Raw genomic sequence first — 22,639 nt, 5'->3', positions numbered from 1 at the left:
TGTAAATAAGTAAAGCATCTGATTTATTTCCACCACCGATGCTCCTGAACCCCTGCTGCAGATAATCCCCCACCTGTACACTGTAAATGGTTTCTCCTCCAGATGTCACTGTTGTGTATATTTGATTGAGATTACAGATTATAGAGCCTCATAAACAATGGTATCACATCACACATGTTTACTAACGCAAACTCTACTCTTATATAAATATCATAGGTAGTACTTTTTATAGTAAACATAGCTCACAGTCCCACTCGGCTCCCGTAAGACAAAGTCCAGCCTCTCTCAGTGCGCACACACACACGCACACACACACACACACACACACACACACACACACACACACACACACACACACACACACACACACACACACACACACACACACACACACACACACACACACACAGATATAGAGACAGGCAGACTGACAGTTTGTTCCTCCACTCCCACGCACACACTCAGAGACAGATATACCGATGTGTGTGCGGACTGTCTGCCCGGTGTGAAGCGGTCCCTGCCCGGCTCTGTTCCCCGGCCATGCGGGGAAGACGATGGGGGAAGAGGCAAGAGTTTCTCCGCTTAAGAACTTCGTGGCTGGGGGGGTCGCCGGAGCCTGCCTGCTGCTTGCCGGACACCCGCTGGACACCATCAAGGTGACTCCCAACATGTTGTTCAGGCTATATATACTACAAGACGACTTTTAATTTAGCTCAAGTTTACTTTTATAATATAAAGGACTGCATTTATTGTGTCTAGAATAGTATTTCCTGCTTTGTGGGCGGTTTTATTCTGCAGTTTAAAACAGGATTAACTGAGGGAAAGTCAGTGATCAGATAAAGGTGTGCAGGGGATTATTGATGAGTCAGTTTACAATGTCACTTAGGACATGTGGGAGCTATAAGGAGCTCTGTTTGGACTGGTAGTAATAGTAAAAGGAGACGTACAGATGAGGGCTACAATTTAATATATTTTAGAAATTAGAATAATACTCACAGTAGCGTAGGATATTAGGTTTGAATTTACATAAAGAACACTTTCATGTTATTAGAATGAGATCAGAATTATGTTTATTGCTAGTGTTTTGGCCATCATAGTGAAACATTAATCTAAATAAGTGTACAATATGTGTACAAGAAACTTAAACAAAATAAATACAATACAAATATGACAAGCTGGAAAATATATGCACTATATCTGACTTAAAAACTGGATTGGCTGTGCAGATTTGGAATTTGGTAATTTTGTGCAGAAAAGTGCAAAAGTGTCTGATTTGAGAAACTGTAACCAACAAAAGCATATTTTCTGTTAAACAGCTAATCCATTAATGGATAGCTTGCAATGATTGACGGATGAAAAGCAGCAATATCACTTTGTTTCTTGATAGACAACAAAAATCCAAACAGTCTGAATGGAAAGCACCTCACGATCCACTGTCACGACCCCTGCGTTACTCAGGCAACAATTTGAACAAGATATAAAGTCACAAGATTTTTTGCAGAATATGTAAAATGTACGTTGGTACTTATTCCAGCCTGCAGGCGTGATAGATGCCGAAGGCTCGAAGTCCTGAGGCTTTTTATTTACTCATGTTTTATAGATGGAGATTAGAGATTAGTCCACAATTATCTGCAGATTATTTGAATAATTGTGGCGTTCAAAAGGGGATGAATACATAGAAAGATTCAGGAGTGACTTTTCATAATTTGGGAGTTTGTATTTAAAGGGTCAAAGAGTGAAGAATGTCAGACAACTGTCCCCCAAACTTTAGTTTACCCTTAAATATATGTGTTATCTTTTCCATTGATTTCAAAACATTAGATCAATTCAGATTCAAAGTTTACTTTCTATGAGTTGTTTTGTTAATCCTTCTTTAGCTTGTTTAAAATGCTGGGGATGTCTTTCACAACCTCCACCTTGTGACCGCTGAATGATCAGACCCAGCAAAGCTTTATATTTTCAGAGAAGGGAAGTGAGAAGAAAGGTTTTCAGTCGAGGGATTTTAATGACTTTTTCTACCCACAGCGAAACTGTCCATGTCGTGCCGGCCTGCAAGAGGTGCACTTTTAGCATGCAACAGAAAATCCTTCCTTCTATACAGGATTTCTTTGCAGATGCATTAGTGTTTTGAATGTATTACTTTGAAATGTAGTCCAGAAATGTATGTTCCCCTCAGGATGAGTTGCAATAACTTAATTTTTTTGATATGTGTATATGTACAGTACATGAATAATACACCTGAAGAACTAATGTCTAATCTCCCTCTCACTGTAACGGTCAGACACTCAGAACAACGCTTTTTTTTATCATCGAGCAGGCATTGCTGGGTGTTTCCTTTATCTACCATCTCAACAATCCTTCCCTCCAAAACACATGGCCCAAGATGTGTGTGTGTGTGTGTGTGTGTGTGTGTGTGTGTGTGTGTGTGTGTGTGTGTGTGTGTGTGTGTGTCTGACCTTTCTGATGAAATGCTCTTCTCCAGGTGAGGCTACAGACGCAGCCTAAAGCCCCTTGCGCTCAGTATGTCCTCTACACAGGAACATATGACTGCTTCCGCAAGACCGTCACCAAAGAGGTGAACACACACACACACACACACACACACACACACACACACACACACACACACACACACACACACACGCACTCAAACAACTACAGTATACAGTTCCCGGTTAGTTAAGTCCAGAAAAATACAATCTGAATACATTCAGTTCATCGGTTGAATTATTATTCTCTATATTGCACAGTATTTATGAATGTGTGTGTGTGTGTGTGTGTGTGTGTGTGTGTGTGTGTGTGTGTGTGTGTGTGTGTGTGTGTGTGTGTGTGTGTGTGTGTGTGTGTGCCCGCAGGGTGTCCTCGGCCTGTATAAAGGTATGGGGGCTCCTCTGGCGGGTGTGGCTCCGATGATGGCCATCAGTTTCTTTGGGTTCGGTCTGGGTAAACAGCTCCAGCAGCCCGACCCTAACAAACCCCTAACGTGAGTACACACACACACACACACACACACACACACACACACACACACACACACACACACACACACACACACACACACACACACACACACACACACACACACACACACACACTATTAGTGTCTCTTTAACGGTGTGTTTGTAATACTTGGAATACGAGCTCTATATTTAACTATTCCTCTATTGCCCTCCCCGCTGCTATCATTTGCTTACTTGGGGACACTCCTCCATACTCCTTTCCTCTCACACACATAAACACATACATACAAACACACACACACACACACACACACACACACACACACACACACACAGACACACAGATCTCTATTTATATATGTATGTGAAAATGCCACACGTGCTGTGAGCGAGCGGCAGCCTCAGAAGGACTTCTTGTCCTTGTATGACCTGCAGCACCCCCCCCATGTGCACATGTTTCCTGTTAGGTTTTACAGGACGGGATAGCTAGGCTTGTGGAAAGTGTTCCTATTGACTTATAAGAACATTTTTTCTGTAGAGTCTGAATAAAACTACAGCAGTACAAAATACACACAGAACTACGGGGGTTTGAGGATCCTTGCAGATCAAATAACATAAACTCCGCAGCTGGTCGGTTCCCTCCTGGTCCCTGAAAGTGATTTCTTTCTGCTCTATTCAGGCCCACTCAAATATTCCTGTCTGGCTGTTTGGCAGGGGTCTTCACTACGGTGATTGTGGCTCCAGGAGAGAGGATCAAATGTTTACTGCAGGTAAATACTTCATTATGGATTATTCTGCTGATTATTTTCTCCTTTCATCATTTTTTGTCAGTGATTATTTTGTGAAAACAGTAAAAAAGGCTGTGATAAATAACAAGAGTCCAAAGTCACACCTTGTTTGTTATATGCAACCCAATGTCCTTATCTCAAAATCATTAATACTGCAGACACTTTCCGATAATTTAAGGCACCAAATGTTCACATGTGAGAAGCTGGAAACATGAAAAACTGCTCAAAGTTTTATCAGAAAATGTGATATGGACTTATATTCTGTTACTTAGTTTTACTCCTGGCAAAGTTTTATAAACTCAATTAAGTTTGTTTATGCATCATCTCTAAACTTTAGAGTTGTAAACCACTCTCAAATGAAAACAAATCAAGTACAAGTACCTCCATTTTAGTACAGTGGTTAGTAAAATCACTTTCTAAAATAATAACAGAAGGCATGCAAATTCAATTTATGAACTAAATGAAATATTCTAAGAACAATTTGGATTTATTGTGATCAGCTGTTATATAAGGAAGGGGTGGGACTGAGCCTCGGAAACGGGGAATCGGTAGTCTTTGACCTCACGTTACACTTATAGTTTTTGTTTATTTGTTGGTTTTAAAAAATCCTACAAAAATGTGCCACGATTAAATGTGTGTTTCAGGTGCAGGCCAGCGGAGGAGGCTCCAGGTACGCAGGTCCTGTTGACTGTGCGATCCGCCTCTACAAGACTCAGGGGATCCGCAGCCTGTACAAAGGGACTGTGCTTACTCTCATCAGAGGTAAACATCACTTTGTGGATTCAGATATATTTACTGCTTTTGTCACCACCATGGGCAAACTGCTAAATAACGTGTCATCATGATGGATTCTTCTGACTGTAACTAATGTCATCGATCTTTAAGGCGCTGTGTTCCTTCCTGCAGATGTTGAATCCAAAGTTAAGCGTTGTGTTACAGCCTCACGTGTTCTCTGTCTCTCTCACAGACGTGCCTTCAAACGGTCTGTACTTCCTGACTTATGAACTCCTCAAAAACTTCCTGACACCTGAGGGTCAAAGGTGAGTCGCGGGTTAGCTTTTATACATAATACTCCAGTAGGGCCTGTTGTTGAGGAGTTTGTACAAGGTCTTTTCCTACAGCTGGATCATCTAAAGTAGATCCACCTCACTCCCCCTCTCAGGCCATTGTTTAATGTCAGGTTGTTCAACAAAGCTGAGAGCAAACATATACTTTACATACAGTATTCTAGTGTTGAACTGTTAAGTGATTTACGATGGTTTTGCTCCTCTGCAGTTTGAATTCATCTTTCCTAAACTTCAATGTGTGTCTTTTATGTGTCAGTGTTTCTCAGCTCAGCACTCCAAAGATCCTCCTGGCTGGAGGCATCGCCGGGATTTTAAACTGGACGATCGCTCTTCCTCCGGATGTCCTCAAGTCCAACTTCCAGACAGGTGAGAGGCGATGTGAAGCTCCACACTCAGCTCTATATACAACCCAGATTCACAGGAAATGAAAAGAAAGGGGCCTCTGTGGTCAAACCTTCTCTGCTTAGGGGTGAAAAATATACAGTAGGTATCTAAAAGTATTTACTTTTACATCTAAGTACTGTGCTTGATTTTCATTTGGTAATTTTACTGTAGAATTTCATTTAAGTCTACCTTATACTTCTAATTAACTTCAAATAGGCAACTTTGAGCTCTACTGTTAAGTGACAGGCAGACAATTTACATGTCAAACACATTTTAAATGAACAATGAGCTTTTAAAATATGTTAAAGATGAAGCCAGTGGATCCCAAACTTTCTGTCTTGTGACCTTATACCAAAAGTTGGTGTACCTTGTCACAAAAAATAAAGCTGGTGTGTTGACTTAGTTTTCTTTGGCTTGAGCCAGGCTAGCAGTTTCCCTCTGTTTCCAGTCTTTGTGCTAAGCTAAGCTAACCAGCTGCTGGGTGTCACCTCATGTTAAATACAACTTCTGTGCGTGTGTCTCTGTGTCTCTGTGTGTGTGTGTGTCCGTGTAGCTGCAGACGGGAAGTACAGAGGTGTGGCGGACGTCCTGAGAACGCTGCTCCGAGAGGAAGGACCTAAAGCGCTCTACAAAGGATTTAATGCTGTTTTTCTACGAGCCTTTCCTGCCAACGCGGTAAACGTATACTCTATACTCTCTCCTATACCTTCTCATAAAGGGACTGTCACCCTCTGTCTGAAACCAGAGCCCAGTCTGCTCTGATTGGTTAGCTGGCCAGCTCTGTTTTGATTTGTCAACCCCTTAGAGATGTCCTTCTCTAACATCTTAACATATCAGAGACCGTGTACACAAATACGATTTCTAAACAAAAAAGAAGATACTTTCAGCTTATTTCAATTTGTACTCCTTTTTTGAGTCATTTTTAACCCTTTTATTTATGACTTACTTGGTTCATTTCTCCCTCCTTCAGGCCTGTTTTCTGGGGTTCGAGATGGCATTAAAGGGATTGAACGCATTCGCACCGAGCTGGTGAAATAAGTCAGCGTGGACCAGTGTTTTCTGTATTCTTAAATGTTATTTAATTATACAATTAATTATCTTTGATTCTCATTCTTTGTAATGAAGATTTTACACTCACTTTTTGTGAGTAATGATACAACATACGCACACTCATGAATGTATGACTATATAAAACGTAATTCTGATAATAGATATTCCTTTGGCGGGAGGCTTTCTCACTTTTTGAGATATTTTGTGATGTTTGTAAAATGTCATATGTTTAATGTTGTACCATTCAGTTCAGAATGGGTTTGAATATGATTTAATCTACGAGCTCTGCCAAAAGTCAGTATTCATTTTATGCTGGGCGATGAAATTGTTGGACCTGTGTTCAGGACGCAGTTTTGTAAGCTTTGGGATTAAAGTGTTTGAATAAAGCGGTTCTGAATTTGCCACAGTGTGAGTGTCCTCTGTTTATCCCAAGTTATAGTTTTTTCATTCACATGTATTCATTTATTTCCAATTGTCTATTCTCTTCATTTTATAGCTGTACTCTGTTACGCTGCGCCCGGTAATGGTTGTTAATGTTGGAGCTTTTTTAACCAATCATATTTAAGTCGGGATGCGTTGCCCTGAGGCCTTCAGAATCAACAGTGCGGGCACTCGTAGCTTTCTTTTGGGGTGTATTTGACATGCTATAATATTTTTCTCAGAACACTTACTCGTTATTCTGATATTTTCGATATGCTTTACTGTGACTTATGTTCTTGTTTTTGAAATACTATACTTTCACTATTCTTTTAGATACATGACATAGCCTGATGTTTAAACCATCTACCAAATGATCACGATCGACATACAGTGTTGGCTTGTTTTTATTCTTCATGACAAAAGTGGTTCACAGGTCAAGGAAAGGAAATTGCATTCACATAAACGGTAGAGGACCATGAAATGTGTTATGGGGAGTGTGTGCATGTCGTCCCTTCAGAACAATTTACACAGAACGCAGACCACATAAATACAGCTTAAAATATTATACAACAACGGTAATTAAATTATACACACAACTGCACAGAGTGAATTAAATAGATCAAGAAATCCATTTACAACCTTCGAAGAAATAGGACAAAATGTTAAAAGATTCCCACTTTTTAAAACAACCCGATATCCATAATGTTCTTCATACATTATGTTCTTCATTTTACCGCCATCACTAGTTAATACTAACAAGTTCATAGGAGTGCTAAAAAGTGAAAGTATTTCAACAAAATGAGATATCACTTTCAGTGCTAACACTGCTTAATGAGTTTCCTCAAAAGTAAATTACAATCCTTCAAACAAAATCACAACTACAGTGTTGAATAGTAGCCTCTATTTAGAAAATGTGATGAAGTCTGAAACAACAGACAAGATCAAAACCAAGGCACTAAGAAAATAAAACCAATCAGCAGGGTGTGGCCTCGTCTGCTAAACCACAGGACAGTTGTGCTGAAAAGAAAATGATGATTTTGCGTTCAACAGCTGTTTTCAAATTTGTTCTTCAGGATCATGATTAGTCTCAATCCCATTTAAACTGCATTCAATGAGACAGATGTTGTTACAGTACCGGTGTTAACGTGTGTGCTGCGGTCCTCAAGTCACAGCTCTGGAACAATCTACTCTATTTGCAACCTGTTTTGGGATATCGTCAGAAAGAAGAGCTTTAAATGTTTTCTGTTCACGTCTTTTCTTTGCTCTTCAGACCTCTTGCTTGTGGAAAGCGATGTAATGTTCTCTTTTTGACATATTTTGGTTTGATAAATGCATGTATTATTCTTTCTTTGACCTCATACGTTATGGGATAGTATTAATATTTAGTTCTTCTACTAGCAGCAACTCTTAACAGCAGCCTGCTAGCACTATGAGCAAACTGCAGCCACAGGGGGTGAACACTAGCTATGTTGTGGATGATGTTAGCGCGTTAAAACATGCTTACTTTGGTAGCGGACAAAGCATGGTGACATTAAACGATGGAATACAAAAACATGAGTATTGTTGCTTGGTTGTTCAAAGGAGTGAGAAAATGGGAACTATGATTATGCAACCAAGAGAAATGTGCATGGCCCAACAAGCAGGAAGCTACAGCCAATGGGATGCTTGCAAATGTGTCACTAAACACAACCAGATGACTTATTGTAAGTGATGCTAACAGCAGTATATATGAGGCAGGAAATACCCAGGCACTGTCCTCACTTGGTCTGCATAATGTGCAAAGTGAGACGTGCGTTAGAGATCTCCCAAATCATGTAACTGATTTCTCCGTTTGACCTCAGTAGGGGATCTTATGGCTGTTATAGTTCCATCAGTGAAAAAGCATGTTTACTGACCTCTAGTTAAAGGGTGTGGCTCATGGGCAAAAGTCAAAGAGTTTAAAAGGATTATTAGGGGATGTAACTGCACCACAAGAGAAGGGGAGCCACCTTAAGATGATAGCAACTACTTATGGGAGAGCAAGTATTTTAATAAGGCTGCATTGTTCTACAAAAACCACTACCTGGGAGTTACCACCGAGGATCTACTGGCTTACACACACTAAAGGACGGCGGAAGGGCCTGGACAGGAACGCCAGACTAAAGGCAAGAGTGTAAAGACGAACAGCCTTGAAATGAATCAAGGGCTACGGGACAGTGAGTACTGCACAGGAACAGTCTCTGGAATAAATACTGTCAATGGTTCACCACGACACACAACAGCCCTAAACAAGACCAGATGGGGGATGGATCCACTTGAAACAAGACACAGTCAATGACGTCACAATGAGCGGCACTCTTCATCCTTCTGCAGGCTGCATGCAGGTTTCTCCGCTCCGAGCAGAGGAGGAAACCAAGAGTGCAGATGAGAGACTTTTTTTTTTTTGTAACTTAAATCCATGGTTGTGGTGGGTGGACTGGGGAATGTTGCATCATATCTGGGATGGACAGGATGTCTCGAGTCAGGAAAGGAGGAGGGAGCCGGGGATCGACATGAAGAAGAGGTCCTTATGGAGAAGAGGGGGGTTGGAGTAATGGGAGGAGTGTTTCAGCGCTACAGAGACAGGGTGAGACAGAGACAGAAAACATATTTAGTTCAAATTAAAAAAACAATGAGGGTGATTTATAAAAGGGGAAATGGATCAACAGAGGGCTGCAGAATTGAGTAAAATTCTATAAAAAAATCGCAGTATTGGAATTATCGACTATGTATTTATCGACTAACAGATGCACGTTGCTCAGAATAGAAAATAATAAAAAACAGACCTTGTGGTAAGCGCAATATTTGCTAAATATGTGAAAAAATAATTTATATAAATCATGGAGGAGCTGCAGAAAAGTGGCCCACAAAATGAGTTTATTTTTAATATATTAATTAATAATAATGTTTAAAAAAGTGTCCCTTTAATAGAAAATCATATCGCCATCATATTTATTTTCCATTCGTGCAGCCCTAGATCAACACATATAGACATCACAGAGGATCGTCAAATTAGGGTCTTTATACATTTAAAGCGAGATGAAGAAAAGCAGACAGTTGTTTGTCGCTATGAATAAAATCTGTGCAAACACAAATGTTTCAGATTGCTTATTTTGTATCATATAGGATAAAGGATGGCTTATGTTTCTATACCATAATGCATGGCTGTAGATCAATTAGTATAAATCAGAAATCTGGTGGATATTAATCAAGGACTGACAAGCGATTCAAAACAGATTGATGATATTCTTTGTTATTCGTTTCTGTAAACCGTTTGAATTCATTCTGTTGGAGTGGTTTACACTCTCTATTTATTATTAATTTGATACCCTTACCTGTCCTACCCTGTGTTTCAATCTTATTCCTGTTGCCGATTTAACGTGTGATTTTCCCTGTGGGATCAATAAATATCTTATCTCAATGCCTGCGAGATGATCTCGAGTGCGAGCTGCGGGGCCTGGAAGGCGTCCCTTGAACTTTATTTCCAGAGCTCCTGCTGACAGAACTGAGCGACTCCTCATTGGTTCTGCTTGTGGAGGAAGCTAATCTACGCCTGGACTCTCTGCAGATCCCGCTCATCCTGGTTTTACCGGCTGGCTCGTGAACAGCGGGGGATCTGACCGTGTCTGACTGAGATGTGTTGGCAGCTGCTGCCTGGACCGAATTAGACCTGTAACCCGACTGTTTTCTTCTAACGGAAGTATCCGAGTTTGGTTTGAGATCAGGCTTTTGTTTACTTTCACCCCATGCATTAGATGTGTTAGGATACACACACAAGGCTTTAGAAGAGGTTAGAGAATCTATGGATGAAGAATACAGGGGGGTCTTCCTTCGGGGGGAAGAGGTGGGCACAACACGAGTTGTGATGAAGGTGTCCTGACGTACGGGGACCGAACCTCTCCTCCCTGAATGACCTTTTCTTGAATTACTTCCTTTTGTTACCATTATTTCGCTCTGCACAGAACTGATGGAGCTTTTACGTGACGGGGAGTAGTCAGAACTCAACTCTGTGTTAGAAACATCGCTGACGCTATGACTCCTAATGAAGGTGGCGTCCCGTGGGAGAGCCTTGCCTTTACGAGAGCGGCTGCTTGTGTCGGGACAAAGAGAGAGAGCGGTGCTTACAGGGCTGGTGTGGAGGCTCCTGGTTAATCCTCGCAGGTGGTGCGTGGCCAGGGCAGAAACGCTGCTGCCGAGAACAGGGCTAGCCCGGGGGCTGCTCCTCAGCGGGGGGCGAGCAGGACTGCTTTTGGGGCTTCGTGGCGCCCGACCCGACTTGGTGGCCAGCTCTTTGGCCCGGGAGCGACGGGGACTGCTGTTGAGGCTGTGAGGAGACAGAGGGGCCTCCAGGTCCTCCAGACGCTGAGTGAGAGCCAGCTTCTGCTGAATGGCCATACGCAGCAGGGAGTTCAGGGTCCTCTTCTCGTCCTCGGCCGCCGCCAGCTGCCTCTGCATCTCATCCAGCTGGGTGACGTACTGGTCACACCTGAGAGGTTACACACAGGGAGGAGATGCAGCATGCACAGGCAGGCAAAAACCGGTTAATGCACAAAGCCAGAGATGCACAACACATGTTAGACATCACTTATAGTGTGGCAGACCATTACTTTAAACACCAGCTGTGACCAGACAATAGGATTTATCACATATAATCTGAAGGGAAAAATAATGGGTCAATAGGAAGTCAACAACAATTTAAAAAAAAGTTATGTTTGACTGGAGTAAGAGTTCTAGTAATGCTGTTTAGATGCAGTACCCACAGCTGTCCACAGACGGCAGCACACACCCTTACTATAAACAAGAGGCCCCTTAGAGCAGTCATCTTCAGCCTGTAGCTTTCCTTAACCACACTGTTCTCCATCCTTCTTAAAGATAATCATATTCCAGCTCACAACTGGAGAGCCTCGGACAGGTAATGCGTCTAATTAATGACGTGCCTTCTGTCCAAGAGCATAGAAAAAACCATTAGATCGCTCACAATACAAAACACACCAAACTGGTTCATGCCAACGTATTCTCTGAAGAGGTTAGTTCTCTGAAGAGGTTAGTTCTCTGTTGTGGTATTTAATTTTAACCATGCACCTTCCCACGCCATTTATTGTCTTCTCGCACCAACATTAAACTCCTTCCCTCAGCTGATCTGGCTTGATGGGACAAATCTGTCCTCTCCTCCTCCCCCATCGGCACAGGGCAGAGCATGTGGCTGATAATCTTCACGTGAACTAGTGGATTTTCCACAGACGTAATAAGCATGGTAAGCTTATTACACGAGTGGCAGCAGAAACTGTGCCACTGCAAGAGCATCATTACTAAGCATGAACAACACCAGCAAAGAAGCAAGCATCAGAACATTAGAACTGATGACCATGTTTCAGCTCAAATACATTTGGAAGCAATCAAAAATGTACCGTTTCAGAGCAAACTTAATGCAGGTGTTTTCTCTCAAATATAACACTTAAATATACAAAAAACAACAACTTACCGACTGGCAAACATGACTCGCAGAGAAGAGAAGGTGGCAGCGTCCTCTTTCAAGGCTTTGAGCTCGTTGCGCAGTTTCATCATGGTCTCTGACACCATGCTCTTCTCCGTCTCGTACTTCGTTTTCAGATTGGACAGGGCCAACTCTGCAGTCTGCAGGACAAGAAAGTAACATGTTACTGCAGCCACATCATTGTACTTCCAGTGGGGGGGTCTTTAAATGCATATTCACGTGCGTTCACATTTTATGGGTTTTTCAAACATTTCCTAGTTAATTATAACCGGTGGTTACTTCTAGGGCTGCACAATTCCTCAAAATGCAATTGAAATCGCAATGTGGACTAGTGCTATATTCAGATTTGAGGAAGCTAAATATTTGTTAAAGCCTCTCACAATTATTTATTTTTTCCAAATTGTGCAGCCCTATTTACTTAGGGACAACCTTTAGAAAAACAAACAGGGGACTAACATAGAGAAGGTGAATCACTGTACTTCAACAGAGGCCGACAGATTAGTGTTTGGGTGCATGACAAGCGAGAGTCAGTTAAAGGAAAACAGCAGCAGGTCACGCATCACTTGAGCAACAGGAAGGGGGGGGGAGTTCAACCTCACAGAAGTGCAGCATCACACTGAACTAAAGGTGCAGACCTCTGAGAGAGCAGGGTAGTGTCTAGACAAACACTAACATATGTCAACCATACTGCTTTTGTCAGTCTGTGTGCCTTCTAGAGAAAACCTGTTACTTTCCTGGTTTCAGGACTCATTCCTGCAGCACTTTATAGATCACATTTTAGGGAAGGTCCCCCTGACAAGTTGATTCAGAGCAAAAACCTTGAGTCCTGTTACTAGACTGAAATGGTTTTAAAATAGTGCAAGAAGGTTTTAAGTGAGCATTGTAGTGTAGCGAGTGCTAGCTGAGACCGACCTGTTTGTTGGCCTTCAGGACGGTCCTGAGGGTCGCGATCTGCTCTCTCTTGGTGCTGAGGAGAGACTTTAGCTTCAGTACTTCCTCCATGAGGCTCTCAGCGTCCCGCTCCGACTCCCCGCTGTCGCTGAACCCAGAGTACGGCATCGCGCCCCTCTGACGACACAGGTCCACTGCCACCTGAGGAAACACAAGCACAGTTTTTATTAGAAACTAAAATCTTATTCCTAGGGTAAACGTTTGCGTCAGACAGCATGGGAGCATAGACTGTATATCAAATATCACATTTATTTTTATTTTAGTCACTTTAAATTTGATTTACGCCACTTAGTTTCTCTTAAATAGCTGCTACTTATTTCTCATCATGGTTGTGTACTCGCTTCAAGACAGTGGCGCATGCACACGCACCGACCCCTCGCTCTCCCGATTTTGACTTGACTACTTATTTGTCTTTATTTTATTACTAATGTGTGCTCTTTCTTCTCTTCACTTTTTCTGTAACACTGTACATTTCCCCGCAGTGAAACTTTCTGAGGAATTCTGAAGTGATTCTGGCATTATCAACAATGGCCCAAAACAAAGAATCTGTTTGAAATGGAAGAAAATCATCAAGATGTCGTAACAAATACTATTATGGACATGTTGAATCAATATTTGGTCATTAAAGAAATAGAAGAGCACACTTGTCTGTGCTCCAGACAAGTATTTTCTCTCTAGAGGCAGGCACAACTCCTCTTTGACCCTTGTAATCCAATACATTCAAACCGAGCTACTCAATTACGTCTGAGCTGAGCATTAGGTTAGGAAAGAAATATGTGATGAAGGAAAGGCCTTCATACAGAACAAAAGTCTGACTTTAAGTGATCAAACAAGCATGAAAGATTTCCAATGGTTTCAGTTTTCAGTTCTAAAGTTTAATCTAAATTCAACAACATATCTGTCACTCTGTATGTGATTGTCAGTGCTTCTTACCCGGAGGTGTTTGATCTGGCAACGGATGACCGCTACCAAGTTGCAGACATTTGAAGGGTCCCTGAAATCCAAGGTGGGGGATCCAGGACATGTGGGAGACTCTGTGCTGGTTCCCGCGCTGTCCACCTCCCCCATGAACTGCAGCGCTGAGGCTTTGGAGTTGAACATGTCGTTCGCTCGCGGCTTCTTCTGGGTGCCGTGCGGGGGGTAGATGTAGTGAGCTCTCCGTGCCTCCCGGTAGTAATCCAGCGTGACTCGTTTGGGTGTCAGGTTGTTGCACACGCAGATGTGGTGGTAGAGGTTGGACAGCTCCTCGGAGAAAGCCAGCAGCTCTTCCTGGGCGACGCTCAGGTGCCCCTCTGAATCGATGGCCACTTTCCGCGTGGCTCCGATCTCCTTCTCCAGCTCACTGATGCGGTCCTGGTCCTGCTTGCTGGACTTGATGCACTGGCGGATCTTGTCGGCGAGGTCCTGGGCCTCGGCCCTCCAGCGGTCCTTCTCCTGCTTGTATCGATTCTCCAGGGTGTTGTAGCGCGTTTCCGCCAGAGACAGTTCATCTCGCAGCTTCAGGAGGTCCTCGCTGGCTGAGCGCATGCGGGCCTCCAGCACCTCCTTGCTCTTGGTGTCCACCTCATAATCAAACACTGCATCGTCTCCGTTTTCTTTCTCCTCTTCACCGCCGTCCTCCCCCTTGGGCCGCTGGCTGCTTTGCACCTCCTCCAGCTGCTGAGTGAGAGATCCCACTTTGTCCGCTTGCTGACTGAGAGCCTGTTTGGACATCACCAGCTGCAGCTGCAGCTCCTCCACCTTGCTGGCCAGATTGGACTTGTCTCGTTCTGCCTGGATACATCAAACACAAAAAAGATTTTCATAAAAAGACATAGAAACATATCTGTCTTGGTATTCACAACGCCGGCGTGAATGGCAGACATGTCTCAAGCCTCTCTCCAACTTTGCCTTATTATTGTTTTATTTTTACTGTTTAAATAATAAGCTGTAGACCCGACCAAAAAGCCCTTGAATCTTGAATTTGCTTGAATTGCTGCTGTCATGAGTAAAATAATCATCCCTTTTAGTTTTAATACATGCCATTATACCAATATTGATAGTTGACTTGATTCCATAAAACAAAAGAACACTAAAAATGTCTTACCCCTCCACCCTTACTCTTAATCCATTATTTATGTACGCAGCGGCTGACCCCCTTCAGCTCCACACCCAACATCTGGTGGGCAGAAGCCTTCAAACCCAGCCCCCAATTTTAAGTGCATCATGAATAATATATTTCCTTCAGAGGAATGACAGCTCAAGACATTCTTAATTTTATTGAGTACCCCTGTTTGTGAGGCATGACTGTATCAGATGGGGGGACTGAATTGCTGGGTGAGGTAGAGGATGGAGGAGGTGCCAGGTGGTGTTTGAAGAACGGCTCACTCCATAACAGACATACAGGGGATGTGGTTTCAAGCAGGAAGCACACATCCACGTCACAAGACACACAAACCAACCTGCATGACAACCTCACTGCTCAGCCTGATGAGAACAGACACTTTCATGTTAAACAAAGAAGCAGTTCTGTCAATTTCAGAGGAACTTATATACAGTATACATTGTTTCCTGTTTGTGCATGCATAGTGTTCGCAGTAGCATAAAGGCTATGCTGTGTGCAGTCGCTCCGAGCGCTACCATTTATCAAAGCGAGGTGACGAAAAAAAGAGCTGCGAGTGTTTTTTGATGAAACACTCGGAGGACGCCCTCTCCAGCACCTTTAAGCCAAGAAAAACAAAGCTATGTGGGCACAGGGCAAACGTTTGGCATTGTATTTCCTCTAGTTTTAAATAGTTAACAAGTAAATCCTGCAACTATATCTCTTGTGGCAAATTATAAACCATTAAAACCTGTTCTGAAAACGACTTGTAACCGGAGATACAGTCTCACAATTGAATAAGGTTAGACTGGAGCATTTATTTTATGCACCAGTCAATCCTGTAATCAAATAGAGTTACATCACATCATGTGAGTCTTGAACATATTGTTTTCTGTGATTGTATTATTATGTTAAATGTATGCATGTGTCCTTGCAGATGGAGATGCTTTTAAGCAAGTAAAAGTTGGGACATGATCTGACGATAGCAGTATTATTGTATCGTATTAATACATTTTAAAGAGTGAGACGTGTTGTCCTACCTGCAGGAGTTGCTGCTTCAGTTTCTGACTGTCTGAAAAGTGTAGCTCACTCAGCAGGTCGGACACCAGCCCCGAGGCCGGAGCGCGCAGGAACACGTCGCTGTTGCGAGGAGTGGAGTAGCGCCGGATATGGCCGTTACTTTTGGAGCCCCCCGAGTGAGGAGGGTGAGCAGAATTGGGAGCAGAACCAGGACCATTGTTAATGCCGCTGTCCTGATCCTCTCCCTCGCCTCCCCCCTCTCCGCCCTGGCCCTCCTCCTGGCTGTCATCCAGCTGATCAAGGTGGAGCTCCAGGTTCCCCACAGAATCAAAGGGGTTGAGGGACAGGGCGGAGAGCTCCCGCCGCAGACAGTTCTTCTGCTCCCTCTCCTCCTTCAGGGCTTCCAAGGCCTCATCCAGCTGCCTCTCTGAGATCTCCCTCAGCCGCTCTGCCTCCTCCATCTGAGCTCGCAGCTCCTCTTGCTCCTCGTTCTTCTGGGTCATCTCAAGCTTTATCGATTCGAACTCCACCTGAAATGTGAACAGTCTTTTTATGTTGTTTGATGGATGCACATTCTAACTAGGGCTGCACAATTTGAAAAACGTTTGAATTAAATCTAATTATTTTGACCGGTGTAGGAGGAATTTATCGTATTTATCTCATAATGCTTATTGTCCTTAAAAAATATATTAAGTTGTCTATTTTTAGGAAGGTTTGTAACAAAAATAATGTTTTTTAAGTGTGTAGAATACAGTAAGTTGACCAACGTTGTTCTGCAGTTCCACAATACTTTATTCAAAGCGTATTTGTGCTTACTGCGATTTGAACCCAAACATGCAAATATACCCATCACTGCATTCAGTACAATAGTGTTAAACACCTCTACCGGCTTGGCTGGACGATACAGGTCTATTTTTCACCATGTCACCATGTTCTATTAAACCTGCTGCTGTGTGGATGAGAGTACTTGGAATCCCTTCTTTGTCGTTCTACATGAAACCCTTAAATTACCCTGACAGGAGGCTGCAGAGGGAAGGCTTGACGTTGCCCAAAATAACAGGCCTTGGCTTCACTTAGAACGAGTCATGGACAGTTTGTCTTGGCAGAGAAGTAATAAACACGGAGAAGGTACATCTGCGTACAGAAACAGTTACCTCAACCCCTCTAGAATGCAAGCAACAGAACTACATAATATAAAAAGGATTTTGAGCATGCGGAGTACATTTCGAAAGGTTTTAAGACGTCAGAAAATGTTAAATGCATGTGGAAGGTATGCAGGTAGGAGCCTGGATTACATAGTGCTACTCCAGTGAAATATGTACGCTGGCTGTTAAGGGAGGCAGCCACATATTAACATTCACCCTCCTTCGACTGGTCGGTGAAGTCTAGACAACATTAGCCAGATCGTAAAGTTATGTCAACAAACATGTGACGGAGGTTATGCATTAGTTGCAGCCAAGGCAGATTTGCTGTCATGAAGTGTTCTGCACCAATGAACCATGATTATGTGTTAACAACCACCAACAAGAACCTGACAAACACAAAGTATAGCATGCATTGAATATTTCAACAGATACTTTTAATATCAACTTTCTGGATATCTACAGTTTTTGTTTTTTTTATTCCAATTCATTTTATTTTCATCAATCCATCCTTACAGTTACGGGCAGTGTGATACATTTGTAACTGGTAAAGTTGTAGCTTGAATGATAAATGAAAGACAACTGACCTGGTTCTCCTTGAGCACGGACACCTGTTTTTGCAGAGAGATGTTCTCTTCTTCTAGCTCGCTATTGTCCTGCAACTGGCGGTGCTCACGTACTTTGTATTCCTTCATCTCGTCCCTCTGATGACCTTTTTCGGCGTCCAGACACTCACACTCCTGTCGAACACAACTCACGGTCAAATCAGTGCAAAGCCAACATTCAAACTGAAATTAAAATTACCAATTTACTTTGTGAATGAGCCTACATAGCTAATATATCCTCAATTGTATGTATCATGACAGGACAGGCTGCATACAGCTTAGCAACACCTTCTTTAGATTTGGCTTTACCTTCTTTAGCTGGGTGGAGACCACCCCCAGTCTATCGATCTCTGCATGAGCATTGCTCAGAGCAAGGCGTGCTTGTTTGAGCTCTGCCTGGACTTCATCCATGCGAGTTGTCAAGGCGGCCTCCATAGTGGCCGTCTCCTGCATCAAGTTCTCCTCCCGACATTCTCCATCAGCAGCGGCACGCTTCTGGCTGTTCACAGAATCTGCAAATGCCTTTACACAAACAAATATATGGTTTAGGAAAGGACAAATCCTGCAGTATCTGTCAGGTCTACAGTATGTTACATATAGGATCAACATTTCCGTGCATAAGGACAACAGAGTGGTGCAGTGATGAAGTATATAAACGGTTCCCTCAACAAAAAGCATACGTTTTTGCCATTGGACCTTGGAAAAAAAGAGCTGTGGTAAACAAACCTTTATGACATTTACACATAATGTACATCAGGGTTATCTCCAAATGTTAAACACAAATGATTATTGAAGTGAGATGCAATTGCCAGAAGTGAAATGCTAACAAGGCTATCACATTCACATGGCAATGGTTACCACCGCTAAGCTAAAGGGAGATTTGTGTTCTGCTTGACATTTCTCATTATGTCCCTCAGACAAGGAAACAGGAAGAGGGGGAAAAGCACACTCATTTCCTGGTTTTATAAGTCATTCCTGCACCACTCTTTTGCATTCATGCTGTACTTCTGAAATCAGAAAGAAAAATAAACGTATAAACTAATCTTAAACAAAAAGGAAATCTGCACTTCCCTGACACCCATCCGGTTAGACCTGATTACATTAAGGAAATGGCTCTTAAGGCTTTGTAACGAGACACCTCAGATCTTAATAGCAGCTTCCACTCTCGATTTGGATCCAGCCGATGATCCGAAAGCATTGCACTTAGCTTGTAATAACAGTTCTCCAAAGCCTGTTATTTTCAGTAGCACATTTAACACATTTTGCATCAACGACTGCATATGAAAGAATCACCAGATAGGTGTTAGAAGAACATGCTACTAAACACGCTCCACTGATCACTGTGGTTATATAATGATGCTAATTCACAACACACGAGTCCGCTCTGCTTTGGTAAAACCCTTCTAAAGCCTGGGTAGGTACACAGCCCAGACGTAAGGTTTATGCAGATTATAAAAATAGCTGAAATACTGTACCACTGCGTCCCTAAAGTCTTAAAGAACTTTGCTTCATATTTAGTTATGAAACATCAGGATGGACCAGTTTTAATGTGGTTCTCTGGCACATATCTATTGCTTAATACTCCATTGCTTGTAAGCACAATTTTAAGCATCTCACTGTAAAAGAGGTGCGTGGAACAATTACAGAACTGAACATCTGCCCACATCACAGGATTACATTTGATACGATTACCCTTTTTATATTAACCCATTTAAAAGCCTATTCCAGCAATACTTAATACATTCACTTCCCATCTGGTGCTTTCGGGACAAATTTAACAATCAGTAAAACATGAACCCCTCACATGTCAGTGCATGCACAAGCATAATTTTAATAATGTCTTTAAAACACAGAATCTAGTACTGTCAGCTACAGCAGTTCACTTCACTGTGCAATGACTCAACGCATATGATACAATTTGAATAGATACGTGAAACAGATGGATTACATTGTAATCTGAGATTTGACATATTGGTCTCGTCTTTCTGTATTGGATATCCTTCATTAACCTAATTCAATCCTTAATGCTATGCAGTTAAATATCAATGGCAGTTTAGGATTAACAGAAAAAACATTCATACTTTAAAGGCACCGGATGTGCTGACTAATTGGCAGTTTGAGTTGTCCTAATTAATAAACAGTGTTCTCCCTCTGACGACATCAGCATCAGAGGACATACGAGAGCAGAACTGACTCAGTATGCAATCATAAGGCTCTGCATTGTATGTATAACATGAGGTCAGAGCTAGTACAGAACTGTTATTGTGATGGCAGAAGGACAGGGTGGCCAATAAAGGGATGAGGAATCAAATGAATCTACTTTGGCTGTGTGAAAGATACACGTAGAAAATATCTTTTTTATTTTAGAAGTAGTTCGGAGAGAAAATAACACTTGCACTGCGGGAGGAGTTGGTCTTTACAGCCTAATGTTCACTAAATATAACTGGGATGCCTTGGGTGATCCTACCTCTCTGAGCTGCTGCAGCTCCCCTTTGAGGGCTTCGTGCTCCTCTTCCAGCTGCCTTTGTTTCATCTTCAGAGCAGAATTTTCCTCCAGCACCACCAGGCCATAGCGCGCTGCCTGGAGCTTCTCCTCCGTGGCCTCCTGGAGCTCCAGATTCAGCCGCATCACCTCAGACGTGTAGTCTCCGCTCCCCATCTCGGCTTCCCCTCTCTCTACTGCTGCACCTGCTGGGTCTGCATCCGCCTCCAGCATCTTTGCTTGGCCTTCAACTTGTCTGCCAATGTTCTACTGGGAGTCCTGCCTCCTTCTCTCCCCCACTCTCATTACTCCACACTACAAAAGGCAAAACACAAAGATGGTGATTATGAAAAGGACTTGCAACAATAGCCAACAATGGAAGGAGGTTTAGTATAAATCACATTGTGACGGAAATTGAGCAAACTGCATAGGGCAGGATTTTCATTGGGATTGGTTGAATCATAAAATGTGTACTTTCAGCTCGAAAAGCCATTAATAACTTCAGTTTCTGTTAGTAAGCAGGTATAACTCACAAGGATTTACAACTAGCATTTTGCTGCAATTCCCCTTCCTAAACAGGCACACAATCAGAACATTCAGAATCTTGTCCCACAGCAGGGACATTTAAAGTATTATAGCAAAGGGACAGGGCAGATACAGAGGCAGAATTAAAAGGTAGGAGATTAACATATTAAATACATAGGATTTCACCTGCTCATAAAACAAAATCAAATAGGAACACATTTAAAAGAAGTAGCAGTATTATAAAATAGGAACATATACAAGCAATGAGGTAACATAGGTGACAACATGTGTGTAAAAAGGTGTATATTTTAAACATAGCACAGTCCTCTTACAACCAGTCTGAGCATTAGAGAAGCATAGTTATAGCATGAGTAAATACTTGGCATTATATATAGCACATTGTAGTGTTACTACACTACCATGGTGTTACATCCTGTAGTGTGTGGTGGTCTTCGGGGTTATGAATGAATGGGAAACACAAAGCCAAATGATCCCAAATCCAAGTAATAAATGACTGAAGTTGGTAAATCTGTAGTAAGCCGATATAACTAACAATCTGGACTAAAAACTATGATATTGCTGCTTTTTTGCTTGTTAAACAGGTGCTGATAAACCCATGGTATTTCAACACCGTCACTGGTGATTCCTGGGATGCAACATCAGCAACGTTACATCTTTACAGAATCAGCTGATAGCTAACCTAGTGTTAGCTACAAGGTTATGACAGCTGGTTAAAGTGTCGTATTAATGTCTTCCACAAAGTAACAGTGATTGGAAACATTATGGATTAACTTTGACCACCCTCATTGACTGGGGTGGGGCGGACATCCCCCATCTCCTCCTCGTGTCCTCTCCTTTGACCGAAGATGGAAACACCACACACACCCGACTGATGCCAAATGATGCATCACATAAGCATCTGTTTCCCTCAACCCCAACTGAGGTTGAAAAAAGGGAGTCAATACTCTCCAATAAATAAATCCTCTCTGATTTCAAAGTATGCTTATTAGACGATGAATACTATTCTGACAGTGACCCAATACGGACTCTGAACAGGACACGGCCAGCTAGCAAGTGTAGTAATAGCCTGGTTAACTACAACACAATGCTAACAGTTACTAGCTAGTAACGTCGTATTGAAGCATTTAGAAAGCTAGCTTCTCGATTTTATTTAGTTCGTTTATTCCCACAGGTTTAACGGAATTTAAGATATAACATATGTTTCCACGGCTCAAAGGGTTGATCTCCGGTGGTAACGTCAGTCTTGTCCTGTCAAAGGAGCTAATTAGCTACCGCTTAAACTGCGACCATTAGCACAAACTAGCTACTCACCCTCTGGGTTTCCTTCAAAGATGGAGCACGTCAGTTGAGAATAAACGTCCCCTGTTTACTTCCTAGGGGAAATGACAGCGGTAACGGTTGCTAAAACCGATAGTAGCCAGGGATACAACAGCCGCTTCTCTTCCTCCCACCGGCTCTCTGGTTTCAGGCATGGATGTATAAAGACAACTGGAGGAGGGACTCCGTTCATTCCTATGAGAGTCCCTCAGTGGTGCACGAAGCTCAAAGTGGAGCGACTGTAGATTCAGAAAGTACCCGGATCATCCGTTTACTGAGCATGCGCAGTGGAGTTTTTCCCTTAAACCCCGCGGG

The 22,639-nt window shown here is 42.6% G+C and overlaps 2 protein-coding genes across 2 annotated transcripts; one reads left to right on the top strand and one right to left on the bottom strand.

Moving 5' to 3' along the window:
* Positions 1–400: 400 nt before the first annotated feature.
* On the top strand, positions 401–6,651 carry si:dkey-150i13.2 (mitochondrial carnitine/acylcarnitine carrier protein). Its single transcript, XM_063881987.1, has 9 exons — positions 401–656; positions 2,483–2,575; positions 2,856–2,983; positions 3,640–3,730; positions 4,393–4,510; positions 4,716–4,788; positions 5,072–5,181; positions 5,753–5,874; positions 6,170–6,651. The coding sequence occupies exons 1-9, from the start codon at positions 555–557 to the stop codon at positions 6,230–6,232; spliced, it is 900 nt and encodes a 299-aa protein (XP_063738057.1). The 5' UTR covers positions 401–554; the 3' UTR covers positions 6,233–6,651.
* A 404-nt stretch (positions 6,652–7,055) lies between these two features.
* On the bottom strand, positions 7,056–22,540 carry zgc:162200 (uncharacterized protein LOC558638 homolog). Its single transcript, XM_063881974.1, has 10 exons — positions 22,319–22,540; positions 20,447–20,776; positions 18,289–18,501; positions 17,962–18,114; positions 16,253–16,762; positions 14,066–14,905; positions 13,094–13,273; positions 12,170–12,321; positions 10,813–11,173; positions 7,056–9,261 (listed from the first exon to the last, which is right to left on the bottom strand). The coding sequence occupies exons 2-10, from the start codon at positions 20,693–20,695 to the stop codon at positions 9,256–9,258; spliced, it is 2,664 nt and encodes an 887-aa protein (XP_063738044.1). The 5' UTR covers positions 20,696–20,776; positions 22,319–22,540; the 3' UTR covers positions 7,056–9,255.
* Positions 22,541–22,639: the final 99 nt, after the last annotated feature.

This window comes from Eleginops maclovinus, chromosome 1, assembly GCF_036324505.1.
Source record: "Eleginops maclovinus isolate JMC-PN-2008 ecotype Puerto Natales chromosome 1, JC_Emac_rtc_rv5, whole genome shotgun sequence".
In the NCBI taxonomy this organism is placed as follows: Eukaryota; Metazoa; Chordata; class Actinopteri; order Perciformes; family Eleginopidae; genus Eleginops; species Eleginops maclovinus.
Note: the sequence above shows the minus strand (reverse complement) of the source record. Positions and strands in the feature narration are given on the sequence as shown.

Excerpts from the sequence above, each read along its gene's own strand:
- si:dkey-150i13.2 (XM_063881987.1), top strand. The coding sequence starts at position 555 with ATGGGGGAAGAGGCAAGAGTTTCTCCGCTTAAGAACTTCGTGGCTGGG. Across the intron at positions 657-2,482 it reads ACCCGCTGGACACCATCAAG|GTGAGGCTACAGACGCAGCC; the intron begins GTGACTCCCAAC and ends GCTCTTCTCCAG. Across the intron at positions 4,789-5,071 it reads CTGACACCTGAGGGTCAAAG|TGTTTCTCAGCTCAGCACTC; the intron begins GTGAGTCGCGGG and ends TTTATGTGTCAG.
- zgc:162200 (XM_063881974.1), bottom strand. The coding sequence starts at position 20,695 with ATGCTGGAGGCGGATGCAGACCCAGCAGGTGCAGCAGTAGAGAGAGGG. Across the intron at positions 18,502-20,446 it reads AGCTGCAGCAGCTCAGAGAG|GCATTTGCAGATTCTGTGAA; the intron begins GTAGGATCACCC and ends GTTTGTGTAAAG. Across the intron at positions 14,906-16,252 it reads TGAAGCAGCAACTCCTGCAG|GCAGAACGAGACAAGTCCAA; the intron begins GTAGGACAACAC and ends TGATGTATCCAG.